The sequence below is a fragment of the Ischnura elegans genome, chromosome 12 (genome assembly GCF_921293095.1).
Source record: "Ischnura elegans chromosome 12, ioIscEleg1.1, whole genome shotgun sequence".
NCBI classification, from domain to species: Eukaryota; Metazoa; Arthropoda; class Insecta; order Odonata; family Coenagrionidae; genus Ischnura; species Ischnura elegans.
In genome coordinates this window covers 9,172,461-9,192,385 of record NC_060257.1, presented here as the reverse complement: position 1 = coordinate 9,192,385, position 19,925 = coordinate 9,172,461, and the positions used below count along the sequence as shown (strand labels likewise).

The following is a 19,925-nucleotide window of genomic DNA, read 5'->3' as shown; positions in this document are numbered from 1 at the left end:
AGGCTGTTAGGACACCAACCGTTCACAAATTAAAAGGAAGTGAGTGCTATGACGAAGTTCCGCCTAGCATTGACGCGACCCTCCCCTATTACCCCTCCTCCGCCACATGGGCTCCACAACCTTCCTCACGCAGCTCGGCGCTAACTCAGTCTGCCGCGGGAACTGCGGCTAAGAGGGTTAACGTGATTCCCTTCACTCTCGCCTTCAACGCCGGCGAATTTATATAGATCGCGGCCGCTGTTCACCTGTCTCCTCAATCGCGCGGGAACCGAGTGCGGACTTCATTGTTGATCTTCCACGCAAGAGCTGTAAGAGGAAGCATTAGATTTTCCACCATATTTCTGACATTCCTCGCAGAGACATTACATCGAGTCCAAAGTGATAGATTTTGTGGCGGTCTCCCGTGTTTTTGGATATTCATGTGACGAGGAATGATATCCGTGATAGACGAAGAATCGTGTTCGGTGATCATCTATAGTCTTCTGATCTTGACCCACCCAGAATTCCGCTCGCGGTGAATTGATTGATTTTGTGTCGTGGTCCTTTTGTCTTCGCGGAATATTTTATGTGCTTCACTGATATTTTTCGAGGTGTATATATTCCGTCCGAACAGTTTGCTGCTCAGCTATAGATTTCATGCCGTTCGAGAATTTCTTTTGAACCTTGAGTTTTGCTCGTGTAATGAAAAAGATAGATTTCCGGGTGTAATTTACTCCTATTTATTCATGGTCATTAAAAGATAATCCGCTGGCTGAGTTAATATTTACAGAACTTTGATACAAAAAAAATTATCCGTATACCTTATAGCTTTAGATCAACATTGAGGACCATTTTCCGAGATATATTTTCGTCTTTTGACGTTCACATCAGCGAATTTTACTGGAAGGAACTCTTCTCGTGGTGTCATCTGAGCTCCCTGTCATCATCGACGCAGAATTTTTCCGCGCTACAGGAACAAGATCATATTTCGTGGAGTTCCCCCGTCTAAGTAGGGAGTTCTATTACACCGATCCATTTCCTCGAAGTGTGTTTTCGAGTCAACATATTCTGATTTATACTCTACGTTAACGATGTCAGCGGAACCACGTGTTCTGTACCAGGAGGGCGGCTCCCTGAAGAAGGCGAGGAAGTCACCGGCGAAACAGCAGACGTCTCCACGGCGACACCTCGACTATTCGCCGGTCAAGTCAACGCTGAAAGAGGCTTGCTCCTACTGGACCTGTCGCAAGGACGGAGTTCCGTGCAAGGATAAGCAGAAGATCGGTGAGTACACTTCAAAGTCTCTATCACTAAAGAGAAGGCCGTGTTTGTAAGAAAAAATTACAGCAATAAGAAGCATTTGGCGTGAGATTAAAATTTGGCATTTAGAGGAGGCGAACGATAACTCAGATCATTTGCGCCATGTGAGAAGGGTAGTGAGGGAAGGGTGGAGAGAAACCCGGCTATTCATCTATTATGGATAATTATCAATCGTTATTCGCTTGGTTTACCTTTGCTTTACTATCCTAGAGCAAAGATTCGTTCGGTCGAATTGATTTCATTTCATTGGTCGATATTTTTTAAAAATCGTCTAGTTTATATAGGAAATTTATAACTTTGTTATCATTGCCTTTAAATACCTTAAATTCCCAATGAAACATTGGAGAAAATGGCAAGGCAAAATATTTAAATTTGAGAATGATTACGTTCGTTTTTAACGGGTATTTATAATAAAAAGTATTCCACCTATTAAACCTTTATAACACAGAGCTATTTTTGGTAGAATTCAAATTTCAAGATTTTTCATGGTAAAAACTTAAAAAATTTCCAATCAATCATAATTATTGTGGCAGCTTAATATTTCGTCATTACTATTAACAACACAAAATAATGCGTAGTTTAGTTATTTCCTATATAGAGAGTATAACATATACATTTTTGATGTTGCTTAGAAGCAACATTGGGTTACAATGGGTTAAGATGCGTTTCCATGGAGTGCTTAAGAAGAGTTCTGTCAGCCCCACCTTGCTTCAAACACTTCCCTCATCAATTCACAACAAGGCCCTCTCCCTTCCATTCTTCCTAAAATCCTATTCTTTTCCTTCCTCTCCCTCGTCTACATATCATTCTACCCCCTAACACTGTTTCCAACATCCCCTCCCCGCTCACAACTCGCACAATCCGTTCCTTCTGTCTGCTACGCATTTCATCTAGAAGCTGTCTGACTGCACCCAGATTTTGTCGCGAAAGAAAAGACTTGTCCCTTATTAGTGATTAATCCTCGCTAGATTTTTCTATCGACTAACATAAGATTAGTCGACGAGCTTTCGAAGTACATGCCGATTCGGGAATATTAAGAGTTGTAAACGCGAGATGCCAACGTAAAAATCAACGTGAGAAGATGGCTAAAACTAATTTTCTCCGCATTTAAGGTCCAAGGCATCCCAAGAAAGGTGAGCTAAGTAGAAGAGAAAAGGGCTTATGATAGATCAATTTATACTGTACACCACTGTAAAAAACACAATTTTTTTCCTCTATGAAATCAATTTGTGTGAATTAAAGGGTAAAATTTATTTATCCGTCCTAAATAATTCGGCTAAAATTTCATTAAAAACAAAGATAAAGCAAAATAATAAACAATATTCGAACTGGAACCCCACGAGGATAACAGCAAAAAATTGTTTGATCATAATAATTGTCTCCTTGAATAATTCGGCATACCTCATTTCAGTTTTGAAAAAAAACATGGTCGATCAAAATAATGAAAACAATAAAAATATCATACCTGATTTCTAATAACCTAATTCACAGTATCCGGCGATATCTGGTGGAAATGTTTTATATCCACGAGAATAAACTAAGCTATAACAATACTAAGCGTTATACACTAAATGTTATACACTACTATTACTATACAATAGACTAAGAATAAACTTGGTTTATTCTCATGGTTCTTATAAGCTACCCTAAATTTCTCAAATTCTAACTGTGCTCACATCTGTCGTGTTGGGTAAAATGGTTAATTTTTCGATGAGGTCGGTAAGTGATATCGGCGAATATTAGTAAATGACTAAGGTGATGTTATGATGTAAAAAGTGGATTATCACGCAGGAATTCGTAGTCATTATTGGAGCATGAAACCCTGGCCGTAGAAAACGTTCAAAAATTAAAAAATAAACTGTATTCGATAAACAATTGGCAATAGGTTACAAGATTATGAAAATGTATATGTGAAAGTGCTGAAAAACAATGTGAAAAGCATAAAACCTTTACTTAGGAGAAAAACATTTTATTCCGGGATGTTTGCATTTCAGCCCACTAAGCAGCGTGTCGCCGCAGCAGTGATATCTATGCGTAGCTGAGAAGACTGGAATTCTGCCGAAGCCTTCATTTTTCTCGCATTGCGTCCGTAATAAAATCCTAAGAATTTCAGTGACGGAGCGTTTCCGCTCTAAAAATACCGAAATCGTAGCATTTTCATTTCATCATAGAGGAAGCATAAGAGTTTAACTGCTGAAATACACCCTCACCAATAAAATATCTATTATGAGATAAGTAAATACTAATTTGATAGTTTTAGGAACGCCTATGTCACGCAATGTGATTGATACGAGATGATGATAAGAATGAAAAATATTGAAAAAGTATCAAGATAGATGAATGAGACAGACTACAAGATACCAACACATCCCAAGGAAAGCTTCACTTCCCTCTTCTTCCGATAAAAGCAGGATTTAAAGCTATTATTCATTGCTCTAATCTGGAAAATAAATAAACCAATGGACTTGAAAAGAGTTCTTCATTCGCAAACGTTGAACGTTAAATTGATTAGTGGTCCACATGTACCGTATTTTAAGCACTAAAGTCGTATTATTTTTCATTAATATCTAACTAATTTTCAAAGGAGGTCAAATATTGATCTTTGGAACTAAAAGACAAAACGAAGTTAAAGAGTCACGAAGAAAATACCTGAAAACAAACGAAGGAGATTTCATTGAATCGTCGACACAAACAGCGACGCCGAAAACCTGGTTGCAAAAATTTTGTTCGGGCATGGATTAAAACCTACCATAATTTTTTCACACAATAGGGTGGTTACCTATTATTATTTTACTGCCTAAATCGAAAAATTATTACTCCTGGAGTACGCATTTCACTCTTTTAGATTATTAATTGGTGATATCTATTTTCCGCGAATGAATCAGCAGTGAAAATTTTCAAGCGCGAAAACGCGACGGGTAAGTATGAATGCTGAGAAAAGCCCGTATGACGTCATCCTGGTTCCCGCTGCCGCAGTTTGAGGTGACGAAGATATGAGCGCCGATACGATGCAAGCTACTAGTAGGTAGCAGAGTACCCTGCTTGCAGATAGCGCTTGGCTTAAATAAGGATTATTAATACCATATCAAACGAAGGAAACTTTCCGACCTCAGCCAGTTTTGATAGGTGATTATTAAGGAATGTTTCCCTGAGCTCTGTGCTTCATGCATGCATTGGTAATCACAGACGCTGTAAAACTCCTAACTACTCGTAAAGAATCTAGGTCCCTGTGACGTCACGTGGAGTGGAATCGCATGGGCGCTAATCTGGCCGTTTTCAAATGAGGTTAAAATTGACCATTGCCATTCGTCTGAACGGGGATTAATAAAACCAATAATAATATGTATATTATGAATACGCTAATGTTGGGTAACGAATCACAATCAATGCCTTTCGTTTTCTTTGATATTGGAAACTACCGTATTGATTATTGAAATAGTAGGAAACATTCCTAGAATTGCGAAATCAATTTATATATATTACAAACTATTATTGCCGTCGTATATGAACATTTCAGAATTGAATAATAATTTAAATAATATTTTCATAAAATTATAGGATATTAAATTTTGAAAATCACATAAAATAATGAATCCATAATACTCATAATCAAGTTTATCATAGGTTGTTCACATTCCCCGACATAAAAATTCATAATCTTCGCGGCCGCAATACTCATCTCTTAGTCATCCGCAATGTTTTCATAGCGAATGTTTACAGTCTTTAGATAACGATGGAATGCTTCGCGGGCACGGAGATGACCTCGCCTTGGGAATAAGTGTTGAGACGGCTGGACGCAAGCGAACGATGTGTTATGCGTTGACTCTGGTCAGGAAGAATAGGCACGGCCTGTGCTGCACGATGGAACCCATTAATGGGGTAGTTTCCTTCATCAAAGAAAACGAAAGGCATTGATTGCGATTCGTTGCCCACCATTAGTGCATTCATAATACACAAATTATTTCGTTTTAGAAATTCCAGTTTAGACGAATGGGAATGGTCAATTTTATTCTCATTTGAAAAAGGCCATTTGGCGCCCATGCAATGCCGCTCCACGTGACTTCACAGGAACCTAGTTTCTATACGAGTAGATAGGAGTTTTACATCGTCTGAGATTACCAATGCATGCATGAGGCAAAGAGCTCAGGGAAACATCTCTTAATAATCACCTATTAGAACTGCCTAAGGTCGGAAAGTTTCCTTCGTTTGACAAGGTATTAATAATCCTTATTTAAGGCAAGCGCTACCTAGTAGCAGGGTACTCTTCTACCTGCTAGCATCGCAGCGGCGCACAATATCCTCGCCCCAAGGTCACCTCATGCGGCGACAGAGGGAACCAGAATGACGTCACACGGGGTTTTCCCAACATTCATACTTAGCCGTCGCGTTTTCGTGCGCTTGAAAATTTTCACTTTTCATTTAATCGCGAAAAATAGATATCGTCATTTAGAAAACTAAAAGCATGAAATGCGCACTCCAGGAGTAATATTATTTCGATTTAGGCAATAAAAAAATAATAGGAAACCACCCTATTGATGCTTGACGTGATTCCCAAGATCAGAGGAGTGAAGTATACTGGCTAATGAGCGGTTCAAGACAAATGTGTTCCCCTAATATGCTATTTAAAAATATGTCTTGCCATCATAAGTCAACAATCCCAAGATTGGTTTAACGCAGCTCTCCTTGTCTCTCTCTCCTATGCGCTAGCATTTTCATAGCGACGTATTTCTTCTCTTTCACATCCTTTATAACCTGTCCTATGTAACTCATTCGGGGCCGTCCCTTGCCCTTCTTCCCTTCCACCTATGCAGTGGCGTAGCAAGGGGAGGTCCGTACCCCTACACCCCCGAAATATAAAAACACAATTATTTTCCTTCATAAAAGAAAACAAAATATCGAAAAATCAGGAATTTAATAAATGATTCTATAAGAAATTAAGTTTTTTTCCGATTATGAAAAGTGTTTAAATTAGTTTAAAACCCATTACTTTGTGCCCAGTTTTTTTTTAATTTTCCCCCCTGGTTTTGGACCACCCTTCGAACGAAATTCCTGGCTACGCCACTGCGCCTGTGCTTCTACGATTGTCTCCATCATGTATAAGAATTTGTCCAACTAATGTGTCCCGTCTCTTCTTAAGGTTTTTAGAAGGCTTCTCTTTTCTCCCACTCTTATTAGCACTTCCTCGTTACTTACGATGTGATTTCACCGAGTGACCAACGATGGGTGAAGCAAGAATGAAATAGCTGGTCAGTAGAATAACACAGGCGAGGTGGAACTCATTAAGACTTATCACACTCGAAAATATTGTTTGTAACGACGAAACGCGTTGTGTAATAATAAAACTAAGTGGAAATATTGCAATGTCTTATTTTAATAATATTAATATTTTTCGTCCAATTAAATTTTCTAATACCCAACGGAATGCTTTATAAACAAGATTAATAAATAAACTGGGATGGAATTAAGTATTTTGACTAAAATACGCAAACATGGTCATATTGGGTCAAATTGACCACTCGGACATAATAGGGTGTAAGGAATGGTCGGGCATGCTAGTGTTAATCTAGCGACTATTCAGTGAAAGGGTGTAGGACTTACACACTTGCAGGGTTTTTGTCAACGGTCATTGGAAGTTTTCTCCTGGCATTTGAACCCGGGACCCCTAGGTCATCAGCTAAGGGCTCTATCCACTAGGCTAACACGCTCCCCGTACATTTACTAATAACTCAAAATGTAGTACGATTACCAGCCATATTCTCATTTTTTGTCATCCTTGATAAACCCGTTTTACACGGGGCTAGTCATTGCGCAATGTACTATCGTTTTCAAAAGTATGTAGTCACTCCATAGTCCCAATTAACTGACGGGACCGGGTCGTGAAAACTTGTGAGGTTGGCACATAAAGCGACCTGCATCCCCCACTCGTATGCCACCAAAAGCCGGCGAGGACAGAGGTGGACGCGTGGAGTACAGACCTACTCGGCCACGGTGCGATGTATTGGTGAGAGATAAACGGTGAGTCCAAGTATGAATCTAAAGACAGGAGAGCTCTGCCACGGAGCACGAAAGAAAACACTCTGACGGCCCAACGTGAGTGTGGACGTGAGTTACCCCAGTACATTCCACCCGCTAGTCTTAATTCTGATTGGGCTCATGCTGCTGCAGTTTGACTCCAGCTTCGGTAGCTAGGCCGCGTCCACCTCCGTCCTCGTCGGCTCTTGGTGGCATACGATTGAGGGATGCAGGTCGCTTTATGTGCCAACTTCACGAGTTTTCACGACCCAGCCCCATCAGTGGGACTCCTGGGTGTCTACATACTTTTGAAAACGTTAGGACGAAGCGTAGTCAAAATTGCGTCGTGTAAAGCGGTGAATTGTTAGAACGCATGCGAGAATGCGTGGATGCGAGACGGCAAAATAGCCACTGCTCTAATTCCAAGCTCGTATTTTCGCAAATATTTTCAGTGCTAACCAGCGCAATGACGTCCCCCTTGTAAAGCGGCCTTTAAGGAAAACTGAATAGGACATTGTTCGAATCCCTTCTCATTTCTACGAACTGCAGACTTTTTCTCATTGGCAGACTAGCTATATTTCACCATCACTTGTTGAATATTTGCACTTGCACCTTCGTAGGAACTTGGCACTAATTTATTAGCAAGTCGTTTTCCCATAATGCGTTTCAGTTTGAAGGGATGTCCAATCCTTTCACCTGGACTAAAACTCGAGCACAAAGTAAGTGCGATAATTGACGCACTGGTGATAATCGTTCAATTGTTAATTGGCTAGTCGCGAAATCTATGACACGTTTACTTTTTACGAGGGAACGAAAACAAACAATACGACGTCATTCGCTGATCATTCCATCGTTAAATTTTTCATTCTTTAGAAATAAAAAATAACTACTTAACAGTAAAGTAAGTATATAACCCTGCTTAACAATGTCTGGTCCCATCGATTTTATTATATAGTTTCACATTTATGAGTAAAATAATGAGTTTTTACTGCAGAAATATAAATTTTTAGCCTATTTAAAAAAATCATGGCAGTTTAATGCACCCAGATAAATAAATATGCAGTTTTCGCTGCATATTTGTGGGTGTCCATAGAAACGGAAATAATAAGGTATCTATTCGATATAACTAAATCTAACAATAAGCCCCCGAAAAACACTGAAGTATAAGTGAAAACGCAAAAAAGCAAAGAGATTATAGAAAAAATTAACCTTGAACCGTATTTTTTTTTCTATCATCATCAAGGTACACGGAAAAAAAGTTTAGTTAGAGCTATCAAATTCTGATGAAATTAATCAAAATTTTGGGTTCATATGGCACAAAGAAAAATTCAGTAATAATTACCAAACCAGTTTGATAAATTCTATCAAACCGATTTGGTAATTGTTACCGAAATGGCCACAGCAGTTCGATAAAAACTATCAAAATCGAAAGGGTAATAAAACCGATGTAGCGTGCACACGTGAAAGATTTTCTATTCAGAAAACACTATTCTGATTTAAAATCATAAAATTAGGAGTACTTAAGTAGGAGTAACTTAAGTTTCTGCAAAATAAATACAACAAAAAAATTTAAAAATAATACGACTGCACGAAGCATTGAACGTGGGTCCGCGGCGTGGTAGCAACGGACTCTAACAACTAGTCTTAATTGGTTGCCATAATAATTGCTAACTCAAACGCCGTAATATATTATTATTGTAAATAATCAACCTTTGTTTTGAAATGTGAATAAGGTGTGACTACAGTTTCCCTTTGTAAGCTTAAGAGGAATACTTAATGCACACAATTGCATTACGTAGCTACTCCTTATCAATATCTAGTGCAGATGCGCAAGAAAAATTTATTTGCAGCCTTTATACATCGATACGGAGATGACTTTAAACTTCTGGGTGATATCCTTAGCATGAATTGGGTCTAGTATGTCGACTTTTATCACATGTTATTAAACATGATCGCGAATGATTATACCTCAGGAATACCTCTAATTAAAGTTTTAATGTGTCGAAATACACAAACATCTCCTTACAGCTTTAATATCCTTGATAATACGCTATTCAATCATTGCTTTTGATGCACCAGCTTACGGATAACATTGCAATTTAAAGCAGGAGCAAACAGAAAAATGAACGTAAACAAAATTAAAACGTTAGAAACGTAAATTGCATTCTCCGTTAACGAATTATTGCACGCATTTAAACCTGCCAGAAGAGCCGGTTTCGATGAATAGTGTCGCTCTTACGTCAGAATGAAAGGGATCAGTTTTTCTTTCGGCTCTTTGACCTGTTTCTTCTTTCTCGGAGAGGCGCTTCACGTTTGGCGACCCCAATCCGTATTTCTCCGAAAATTTCAACTCCAGGTTTCACCAAAAAATACGATGTCGTCATTCCACAAAACATGGAGTCAAAAATTGAATAAAAAAAGATGCTATATCCATTCCGTTCTTACTTTCCGAATGAACTTTAAAAGTAGGCAATCATCTCCCTGTATCGACTCCGCAAATTTTTAAAGACCACCGAATCAGTGGCGTATTTTTAAAATGCCGCGTTTTATCGTTGAACCGAAACATTAACACCCAATAGCCGTTATTATATTACGTCATTAAAATCCTCTGAAGAGGTTTTTGTGTGAATCGCTCAGAATTTGAAAATAACTTAAAGAAATAGATAAAAGTACATATTTCACTCAGCAGTTCTTCCCATATTCATGCATAATAGTCCAATAAAAAAACAGAATTGTGGAATCTGTACGATGCCTATGTCTATATAGTCTTTTCTGTTATTTTAGTCCTCTGTAATTGGCCTCCTGCTGCTTTTGTACTGGATTAAATTAATTAATTAACATGTCAATATTTAACTAAGTTACATTGATTACAAGATAAATTTTTTTCTTAAGTAATATAAAAATCGAATCTTTACGAAGCCAGTGGCAATATAGTCACAAACCATGCATTTAATGAAGAAACAATTATTCAATACAAGATAAAGATTTTTTTTATTAAAAAAACATTCAAATTAAGATGTAAAATCTTGCTAGGTATCTCAATAAGATTGTTATGGAATAGTGAACTTAACGCATAAGTAAGTTCAAGAAGACAAAATTTTTGTGGAATGCCTATCAAGGCTCCGCTTTTTACCGTCTCAAACAGACTTAGAGTAGATGCTATAATGATGAAATCAAAGCGCAAGAAGACTTATACCTACTCTGTACACAATTTTCCAAAATTTATTTCATCTCTCAAAAGTTCGTGTTCCCAAGGAAACAATATATCAGTTCATTAGGAGTTGTTTCACATATCAGCAGAAGGAGACCAATTCATGTCTCAAAATCTGTGTTCGGCCACCTGAATTGAATATGGATACGAAATCGATTCCTATCGAACCAGTTTTCTGACACTAATTACCCCAATTGAGACTAGAGGGCAAATTAACCTGACTTTTGCTCCACTGCCCCGTTCTGTCACATATACGGCCAAAACACTTGTTTAATATATTCATATTTTTCCACAAATAAGTAATAATGACAATGAGGATTAAAAAAACAATGATAAGTTTGTCATCGTGATTTGGACGATATTGTATTCAAATTTTCTCATGCCGTGGCGAGAGTAGGTTCAAGGGATAAAAATGAGAATATTTTTGACTCGCAAGCAAAACATGGGTTTCTTAGAGCATAGATTTGTATCTACTATTGAGCTCAATAGATATAGATCAAGTAGCTATCATGGAAATTCGGCGCATTAATAGCGAAAAGAATGCCCTTTTTACACCTGTACTTCGATGCATTCAACGCGTTTGGACTCATTAGCTGATCATCATCTACAAAACAAAATTACACTTTTGAATATCATTTTCATTTAGTCTTTTAGAGCATAGATTTTATTTATTTTAGTATACCATACTTTTATGTACTCTATACTTGGCATTAATATGCATAGAACTTGCAATAGGGGCTACCTGTTATTGTTAAATAAAGTATTTTTTATATAATTATTATTTCCACCGATTTTAATTGTTGCATATCACCAAAGTTTCAACGGAAGACTCGTCATCAATGAATAAGTTTGACCGGCTAAGAAACTGTTGGATGATTAGTGATATGCAACGATTCATACCTGCGGGAATTCCGTAAAGACTTAACGCAAATAATTTGCCATGAAACAATTACATCAAATAAGCGAATATAATGCTCATGAATTTTGTGGAGGATTCATCGTTTGAAGTCAAGAGCTCATATTTGCGGAATACAAGACCAAGTTATGCCTGATATACTGTGCTAGTATTACAAATATACAGGGTGCTTTAGGAGGAATCTGCAATTTACTTCAGGAGATGGTAGGTGAGATAATTTTAAGCAATTTTGTTCCATAAACATGGGGTAGCAGCTCCTTAGTTACTGAGCTATAGCAACGTAAACATTTTTTTGATGCACTTGCAGTTAACGTAGATTTGAATGAAACAGATTCAGTCGAGTGGGATTACGAGGAATATCTAAATATTAATTTAATGTTACATATTATAGTCCGGTACATAGGCGCATCAAGGGGGAATGGGGGTACGTGCCCCCCCAGACCCTTAAAAATATGCAAGATTTTTAATACGGTCCCTTTATTATCATTGCGTTCATTTTGTGTTACGAGGTATCCTTGTGCCCCCCACCCTGAACATTATCCTGGATACGGCCTTGCTTGTGCCCCCCCCCCCCCCAGGAAGAAATCCGCCCCTGGGCCGGTATACAGAAAGAAATTAGCAATCACTATGAATTTGTATTGACGATAGAATTAACTCCAAACGGTGTTCATTGAAAGAAATTAGCGTGGACTATACGGCATCTACCATTCTTCACCTACATCTATAAATACGAGATACCGTGCAAGCCACCACCAGGGTGTATGACACGTGGTGATTCCAGAACAGTGTAACGTTTGATGTTTAAATACTGTTATTTAATGCTGACAGGGAGTTGTTGATGGTGGGGGAGGGGGATTGATAAAAGAATGGAAAAGGGAAACTTGCTTGAGAATAAAGACAACTATAAATTGAATAAAATAAGAGGTTTAAAAAAAAACAACCCTCTGAGGTTACATCAGATATGCAGCACCATCCTAGCCTTGGTCAAACCATAAACTAAGAGAGTGCTTATGACACGAACATGCTACAATGCTAATAGAAAAACGAAAATTTAGGATAGTAAGTGATTCATGCATGAGTTCTAAAATACCAAGAAATACAGACGGCTATTATTGACATTTACTATGCATGCGGAGTCTGTTTCACCTAGTCCGAGTAAAGCTATCCTAAAGGTAAACTATCGCAGGTTTCAAGGTCCCTTACTGCACGCGATAAAAACGATACCTTAAATCTATTGGTCTATTTTCCCAATAAGGTAGTTTCCTTCATCAAAGAAAACGAAAGGCATTGATTGCGATTCGTTACCCACCATTAGTGTATTCAATATATACAAATTATTTGGTTTTAGAAATCCCAGTTTAGACGAATGTTAACGGTCAATTTTAACCGCATTTGAAAAAGGCCAGATTGGCGCCAATGCGATGCCACTCCACGTGACGTCACAGGGACCTAGTTTCTATTCGAGTAGATAGGAGTTTTACATCGTCTGAGGTTACCAATGCATGCATGAGGCACAGAGCTCAGGGAAACATGCCTTAATAATCACCTATTAAAACTGCATATGGTTGGAAAGTTTCCTTCGTTTGATAGGGTATTAATAATTCTTATTTAAGCCAATCACTACCTGCTAGCAGGGTACTATGCTATCTGCTAGCATCCTACATCGCAGCGGCGCTCAGCCTCGCACAAAGGTGGCCTCTGACGCAGCAGCCGGAACCAGAATAACGTCACACGGGCTATTCCCAGCATTCATACTTAGCCGTCGCGTTTTCGCGCGCTTGAAAATTTTCACTTTTAATTTACTCGTGAAAAATAGATACCGTCATTTAAAAATTTAAAATCGTGAAATATGTACTCCAGAAGTAAAAATCTTTCGATTTAATCAATAAAAAAATAATAGGAAACCAACCTAGTCTTATCATTTTGATCGTTTCCCATTATAATAATTAGGATCTCCAAAATATCTTGAACATCAGGCAAGAAGTATTCTACTTTAAATTTCCGCGAAATATTTAACCTAAATATTTCCCTGCGATCAGTTGTAATTTCTCTTCTAAATTCCTTATTAATTCAGTTGCACTATTACCTAGACCATAGACCATACGTTTGATATTTAAATACTGTTATCCAATGTACGGAGTTGTAGGACAGGGGGTTTGATAAAAAGAATGGAAAATAGAAACTTGCTTGTGAAGAAAGAAAACTAAACATTGAAAAAATAAGAGGTTTAAAAAAAGCAATCGTCTGAGGTTACATCAGACATGCATAAGGTGCGCCATAAGTTCATAGAAGCAATTTTTAACAAATCTCGCTGCTCGCCTCTGTATCCTATCTATATCCGAAATAATTAATTTTTCATACGGGTCCCATAAAATTTGATACAACGGTGCTATCTCAGTTGTCACTTCTATGTAAACCTCCAGGGTATTGGGGACCAATTCCTTTCCCTGGGCCCCCACGCATATCGAGGATTTTTGATTTGGCATATCCAAAGGCTTCACCTGGAATTTGAACCCAAGACTCCTCGATCAGTGGCCCTCAGCTCACCCACCAACCAGGCCACCACGCACCCATGTTGGTAAATAAATGCCGGTGAAATTTGACCGACGTTGATGCCGCAGTATTGAGATGCACCACAAGTAAACGGTAATTTAATTGTCGTACCGAATATATTGCAACGAACAGAATGCGCTACCACCAGGGGCGCTGCTAGGAATTAAGGCTGGGGGGGGGGAGTTTGAGTGCAATTAATACCGGGGTGTGTGGGGATATGGAATACCCACCAGGATAAGCGGTATGTGCGAGATTAATAAATTGCGGAATTTTAAGATAAATGGTTCAAAATGGTGAGTTTTACGGCTTTCTGAGGGATATTTTATTAATCCTTACACTATTCTTTTAGTAATATCAATTCAATTAAGTAAAATGGATTAAACTTCAAAATTTCTCTGAGCTCTGGGGGTTTTCTTATCCCCCAAACCTCCCCCCCCCCCTCTCGCTGCGCCACTGGTTGAGACCGTCGATTAGATCTAATAACGTCCGTGTGCGACTCGTAACCGGACGGAAGTCACCATGATCATAATTGGACGATACAACACGTGGATGTGAGTCACCGCTTTAAGCCTTATGACGGTCAGTCTCTTTCGTCTTCGCCGTATGTACTATCCGGTCAGCTGATTTAAGAGAGACATACTGCGAATGTGCCGCGTATATATCGGATTTTTCCCCGGTGTTTCGTGACCAACTGCTGGTCACTTCTTTCAGAGAATGCTGACCAGCAGTCGGTCACGAAACGTCAGGGAAAAATACGATATATCACGCGGGATACAGCCGTATCCTTCGTTCGTGTTCGTCGAATCCAGGCGTGTCAAAGCTTTGCAGCCAGAGGGCTGCATTAACTATTAAAAAATAACTGTTTGGAATGAAGGATTGAAAATGTCAAAAAATTGCACATGCCACGCGAAGAACGAAAACATTTCATGTTTCTACTAGTGTTCATTTTTAGTACGTATATAAATGATCAATTAATTTATGACTGTTTAAATGCCTAAACACCATTGCGATGATCAAAAAATGTTCTCATGCCTATGCTTGCTGCAATTAAAATTAATGAATGACTTGTCGCCGTATGATCAAAATGAAGACTACAAAACACTACTGTCGCGACGAAGCCCCGATCCCTGGCCCTCAGGGTGAGAGACGACGAAGCAAATCTATAACGTGCAACAAATGACCCATCTGTATAGGGGTGTGATATTTTGAAATTATGTAAGGCTTGCTAAAAGTACCACATGAAAAATAATTAATTACAGCCAAACTAAGGCCCATTCAATGGGACCACTGTCGGTTCAGAGATGTGTTCGCCATTCCGAATGCATTAAAAAAATGCGGCATCTAAAAAGGCGGAGGAAGGTATACGTGACCTCTCCTTGTGAGCAATATAACTTTAAGCAATCAATTAAAAATAATATCTATGACCTCAATTAAGACTTTGCCTCACAAAATGTTAAATTATCGGATGAGTCGATAATATGTGAAAATCTGCATTACTTCCGAGATATATTGCAATGATATTCCTCATTGCATTCTACTCGCTAGGGGGTTTTTACCCTTGGAGTTTGGCTCCCATTTCGCTACCCCGATCAAATCCGTGTCGGTCCTCGTCGGCTCTTGGTGACGTAGAGATTAAAGATGCATAATTCCTTGAACCCTTCAAAGTTTTGCCGATTCTACTTCGTAGATAAAGTGAGGACTATGGGTTCCTACATATTATTGAAAACGATAGTGCATTCAGCACTTCTTTATATTTTCCCAGTTCGATTTCGACGACATAGCGTCATTTTCCAAGCCGAAAGCCGAGGCTGATGATAACGAAATGCCAAGGTAAATGATTGAATATCGAAATCAGTCTGGAATATTTTTAGCTGTAAGGTATGTACGAAATTTGCTTCATTTACCATGCTAAATGTTCGCAATTTTTTGTTGTCGTCCAAGTAAATCGCCGTCCGAAACTTCCACTCGACTTGTTGTATTAGTGTGTGCGATTACTATGTTTATTCCTCCGAGATACCGTATTCATTGTTGTTTGTTGATTTATAATATCAGAGTTAGTTAATTACTTTTTTCCTTGTCTCGACCTCGTTTAATTCATGTTAAAATATTTCTTGGAGTGAAAGTCAACACTTCAAGAAATATTTTAACATCAAAGCTTGCGTGTGAATCTTTAAAACGAAAAATAAATGTTCTTTTAAGGTTGAAGTAACTAATTAATTTCCCTCTGGCTTGAAAGTCAACAAAAGGCAACAATTGTCTCGCTCATGTTCCGACATTCACTTGACAGCTTTGGGGGCGACTACATTTTCAAGATCCAAAATTGAAAGAATCAAAACATAGATGCTATTTATTTGAGATTACTTCATTCAGTTACTAATTAAATGACACATGCACAAAAAATGAACACTTGAATTAGGAGGATAGATTGACCGTGTAAATAAGAAGTCAGTGCTAACAATAAGATTTGTGGGAGAAAAGAGAAGTCTTCTAAAAACCTTAAGCAAAAGACGGGACAACTTAGTTGTCCGCATTATGAGACACCATGGCCTGATGAAGACTATTTTAGAAGGACAGGTGGAAGGGAAGAAGGGCAAGGGATGGCCCAGAATGAGTTATGTACATAGGATAGGTTATTAAGGATGTAAAAGAAAAGTATATACATTACTATTAAAAGGCTGGCGGATAGGAGAGTGGAATGAATAGCTATGTCAAACCAATCCTAGGATGATGATAGGGAAATAGATTCCTAGATGCTAAGATAGCAAACATTTCTTTGCTTTAGATTTCACTTATCTTATTTTACTAAATATATTTCTAACCAAGTCATCCCCACTAACGCAAACGACTTGTACTCTCTACTTTTTGTGCATCGATTTCTTAACTGGTGTCATTTGCAAACAATGGATCGCCTCTGACAATCCACGAAGCATATTCCCAATACGCTTCGAAGGAAACAGGGTAGCAGTGTTGCTACCGTTTTCTCTAATCGGAGATTACGTGATCACCATGGTCGTTGGAGAGACTAGAGAAAATAAGTATTAAAAGTTTTTTTTTAACCTTGAGTAAAATTATCCTTAAAATTTTCTCGCGATTGTATTTCTCTTGCAATCAGTATAGTGATTGAACAATCGATTTCCAGCAAGGGGTGTTCCGTGGCAGCTGATAAGGGATTCGATATTTTTCAGAATCGGCAGGCCTGTTTCCCTACGGAAAAAACGGCCCCCCGTTTTCAACCGGTAAACCAGTTTTTTTCACATGGTGCACCGGTTTGAACTGGTAAATTGGATTTTTCACCAAAAAGGCTATTTGAAATTCGTGCGTAGGTTTCCGCGGCGTTGTTCACGATGACTGCTAATTTCCGGGTTCTTCCGCCGCGTCTGTCGTTTATGGTTCCTCCTGTCAGAACTCTCTTCGAAACGTTGCTGATCGGCCAGTGCTATATAAGACGGCAAAAAATGAAAACTTCTCACCTTCGACCTGAAGATGGAAGCAGGATGGCTTCCGAAACGGTAGTCAACCATAAACGACAGACGCGGCTGGAGAACCCGGAAATTAGCCGTCAAAAAGACTATTTGCTATTGCACCGGTTTGAACCGCTGCGCCTAACCGCTTTTTTCATCAAGAATAATCAGGCGTTTATCCCACGTGCACTGAGAATGTTTTTATCAATGAATTTGGAAAAAATCCGGTTCAGTAGAAAGAAAGTGTTCAGCAGGAAAAAAATATCAACAGACTAAACCAGTGCATCGAAGTCTAAAATGATGTTTTTCAGAACCATGAACTAATCAGAATTTCCTGAACCGCACGCAGCCTTAGGCTTTAGTAATACCTCAGGGTTGAAAGACCAGTCGAAAGCAGGAGTGATTCCTCCTCTTAAAGGTGATGCGAGACTTTCCAATAGAACGATACTGAATAACGACCTTTTCGTCCCTGATATTGAACTCGTATCCATTACATAACGTCTCATTTTCCGGTGTAAGACTTCCTTTCCGCGCGCGGGAAGGCGTTTTCTAATCTGCGTCTTCTCTGGCGGCGTATTCACGCGATGAGTGTCTCAAGGCAAAAGAACCGGTTTGCAAGGCCGCTTCATACTTTAGTGCCCAATTGGGGTCAGTTGGGTGCTGGTTGCGGTGTTTTGAGCCATCAAACGGATGAATGAATGGCGAAAACAAATCAACAAAACTTTTAGAAATGTAGCCAGAAATGAAAAGTACTCGGCCGCCAATAAAATGTAAATTTGGCTGTGATTTGCGGTATTCTACTTTGAACTTGTACTTCCATCATGTATTTAAGTAGGCAGTTATTCATTGTATAACATTACTACAAGTACCTCAGTCGGAAAAAAAGTATTTTCAATTGAATCTGTTCATCAAATGCATCATAATAATTTTAAAGTACAATAATTCGTTACTATCATAGTCGGAGCATCGCGATGAATGTCGAGAACAAATGAACAAAAAAAGAAATTTTAGAAATGTAGCCAGGAATGAAAAGCATTAGGTCACCAACAAAAATGTAAATTTAGCCGTAATTTGCAGTATTACACGACAAAAAAATCGTCAACGTTTTAAGAATTGTGTCTAGAAAGAAAAAGCATTCAGCCACCAATAAAAATGTATATTTTGCTGTTATTTTTAATTGTGCAAAATTTTATGTTTCTCATTTCTAATATAGTTTTCTAACACTTTTTTGTTGTAAACAAACTCCAATTAGATCTGTCAATGTTGGTGACGGAGTACTTATCACTTAACCCCATCTTAGAAAATTATAATTCAAAGAAGGTGGAATGAATACGAAGGGATGATAGTTATTGTAGTCTTATGTATATGGGTTTATTCTTTGTATAATGGCCCTATGTAGCTTTTTGAGCACAAGGGTATTTAGGAATCTGTTATACAGTTACAGACAATATAGTCAAGTATTAGTGACAAAATTGGGGAAAGATTTTTTTGTCAGACATTCTGACACCATCATGACGACAAGATTTACTATCAGAATTATAATCCCAAATACTCGTGGGCTTAAAAAAGGTATTATAAGGTCAATGTACACAGAATGATACCGTAATGACTACAATAATTATCCCTCCGTATCTATTTTACCTTCTTTTAATAATGACTTTCTTCAATAACTTTCGGCGTGTTCTAATAAAGAACATTATTGACGGAGTTGAAATTGCTATAGTTCATCTACATCTACATAATAAACCGCAAACCGCCTAAAAGGCGTGTGGCAGGGGGTGTTGGGACACCAGCAGTTTACGCATAAAAATTGACAATTGAAATTAACTATATAGATATTGATATAGTTGAAATTGACTATATAGCTCATTGCTGAAATTGTTAATTTTTCGTGAATCTTTAGTTTTCCTGGAGGCGAACCCTAATACATGTCTCTCCTATGTAGTCTTGTCCACCCGAACTGTAGTCACTTTCTTGAAGATCGTGTGGTAATATGTGTTTTTATCTCCGCTATGACATTCTTGGCCTTGGTCAGACAATAGGGTAGTTTCCTCCATCAAAGAAAACGAAATGCATTGATTGCGATTCGTTACCCACCATTAGTGTATTTATAATATACAAAGTATTTGGTTTTAGAAAAACCAGTTTAAACGAATGGCAATAATAAATTTTAACTGCATTTGAAAAAGGCCAGATTGGCGCCAATGCGATTCCGCTCCACGTGACGCCACAGGGACCTAGTTTCCATATGAGTAGATAAGAGTTTTACATCGTCTGAAATTACCAATGCATGCGTGAGGCACAGAGCTCAGGGAAACATCTCTTAATAATCACCCATTAAAATTACCTAAGTTAGGAAAGTTTCCTTCGTTTGATAGGGTAATAATAATCCTTATTTAAGCCAAGCGCTACCTGCTGGCAGGGTACTCTGCTACCTGCTGGCAGCCTGCGTCGTATCAGCGCCAAAGCCTCG

General features: G+C 38.4%; 1 protein-coding gene across 1 annotated transcript in view; it reads left to right on the top strand.

Annotated features, from left to right (window-relative positions):
* The first annotated feature begins 133 nt into the window (after positions 1-133).
* LOC124169060 (scavenger receptor class B member 1-like) overlaps positions 134-19,925 on the top strand; it is a 144,251-nt gene continuing 124,459 nt past the window's right edge. Inside the window, exon 1 of the mRNA XM_046547533.1 lies at positions 134-1,263. Within this exon, the coding sequence (XP_046403489.1) occupies positions 1,071-1,263 (193 nt within the window). The 5' untranslated portion in view covers positions 134-1,070. The remainder of the gene's footprint in view (positions 1,264-19,925) is intronic.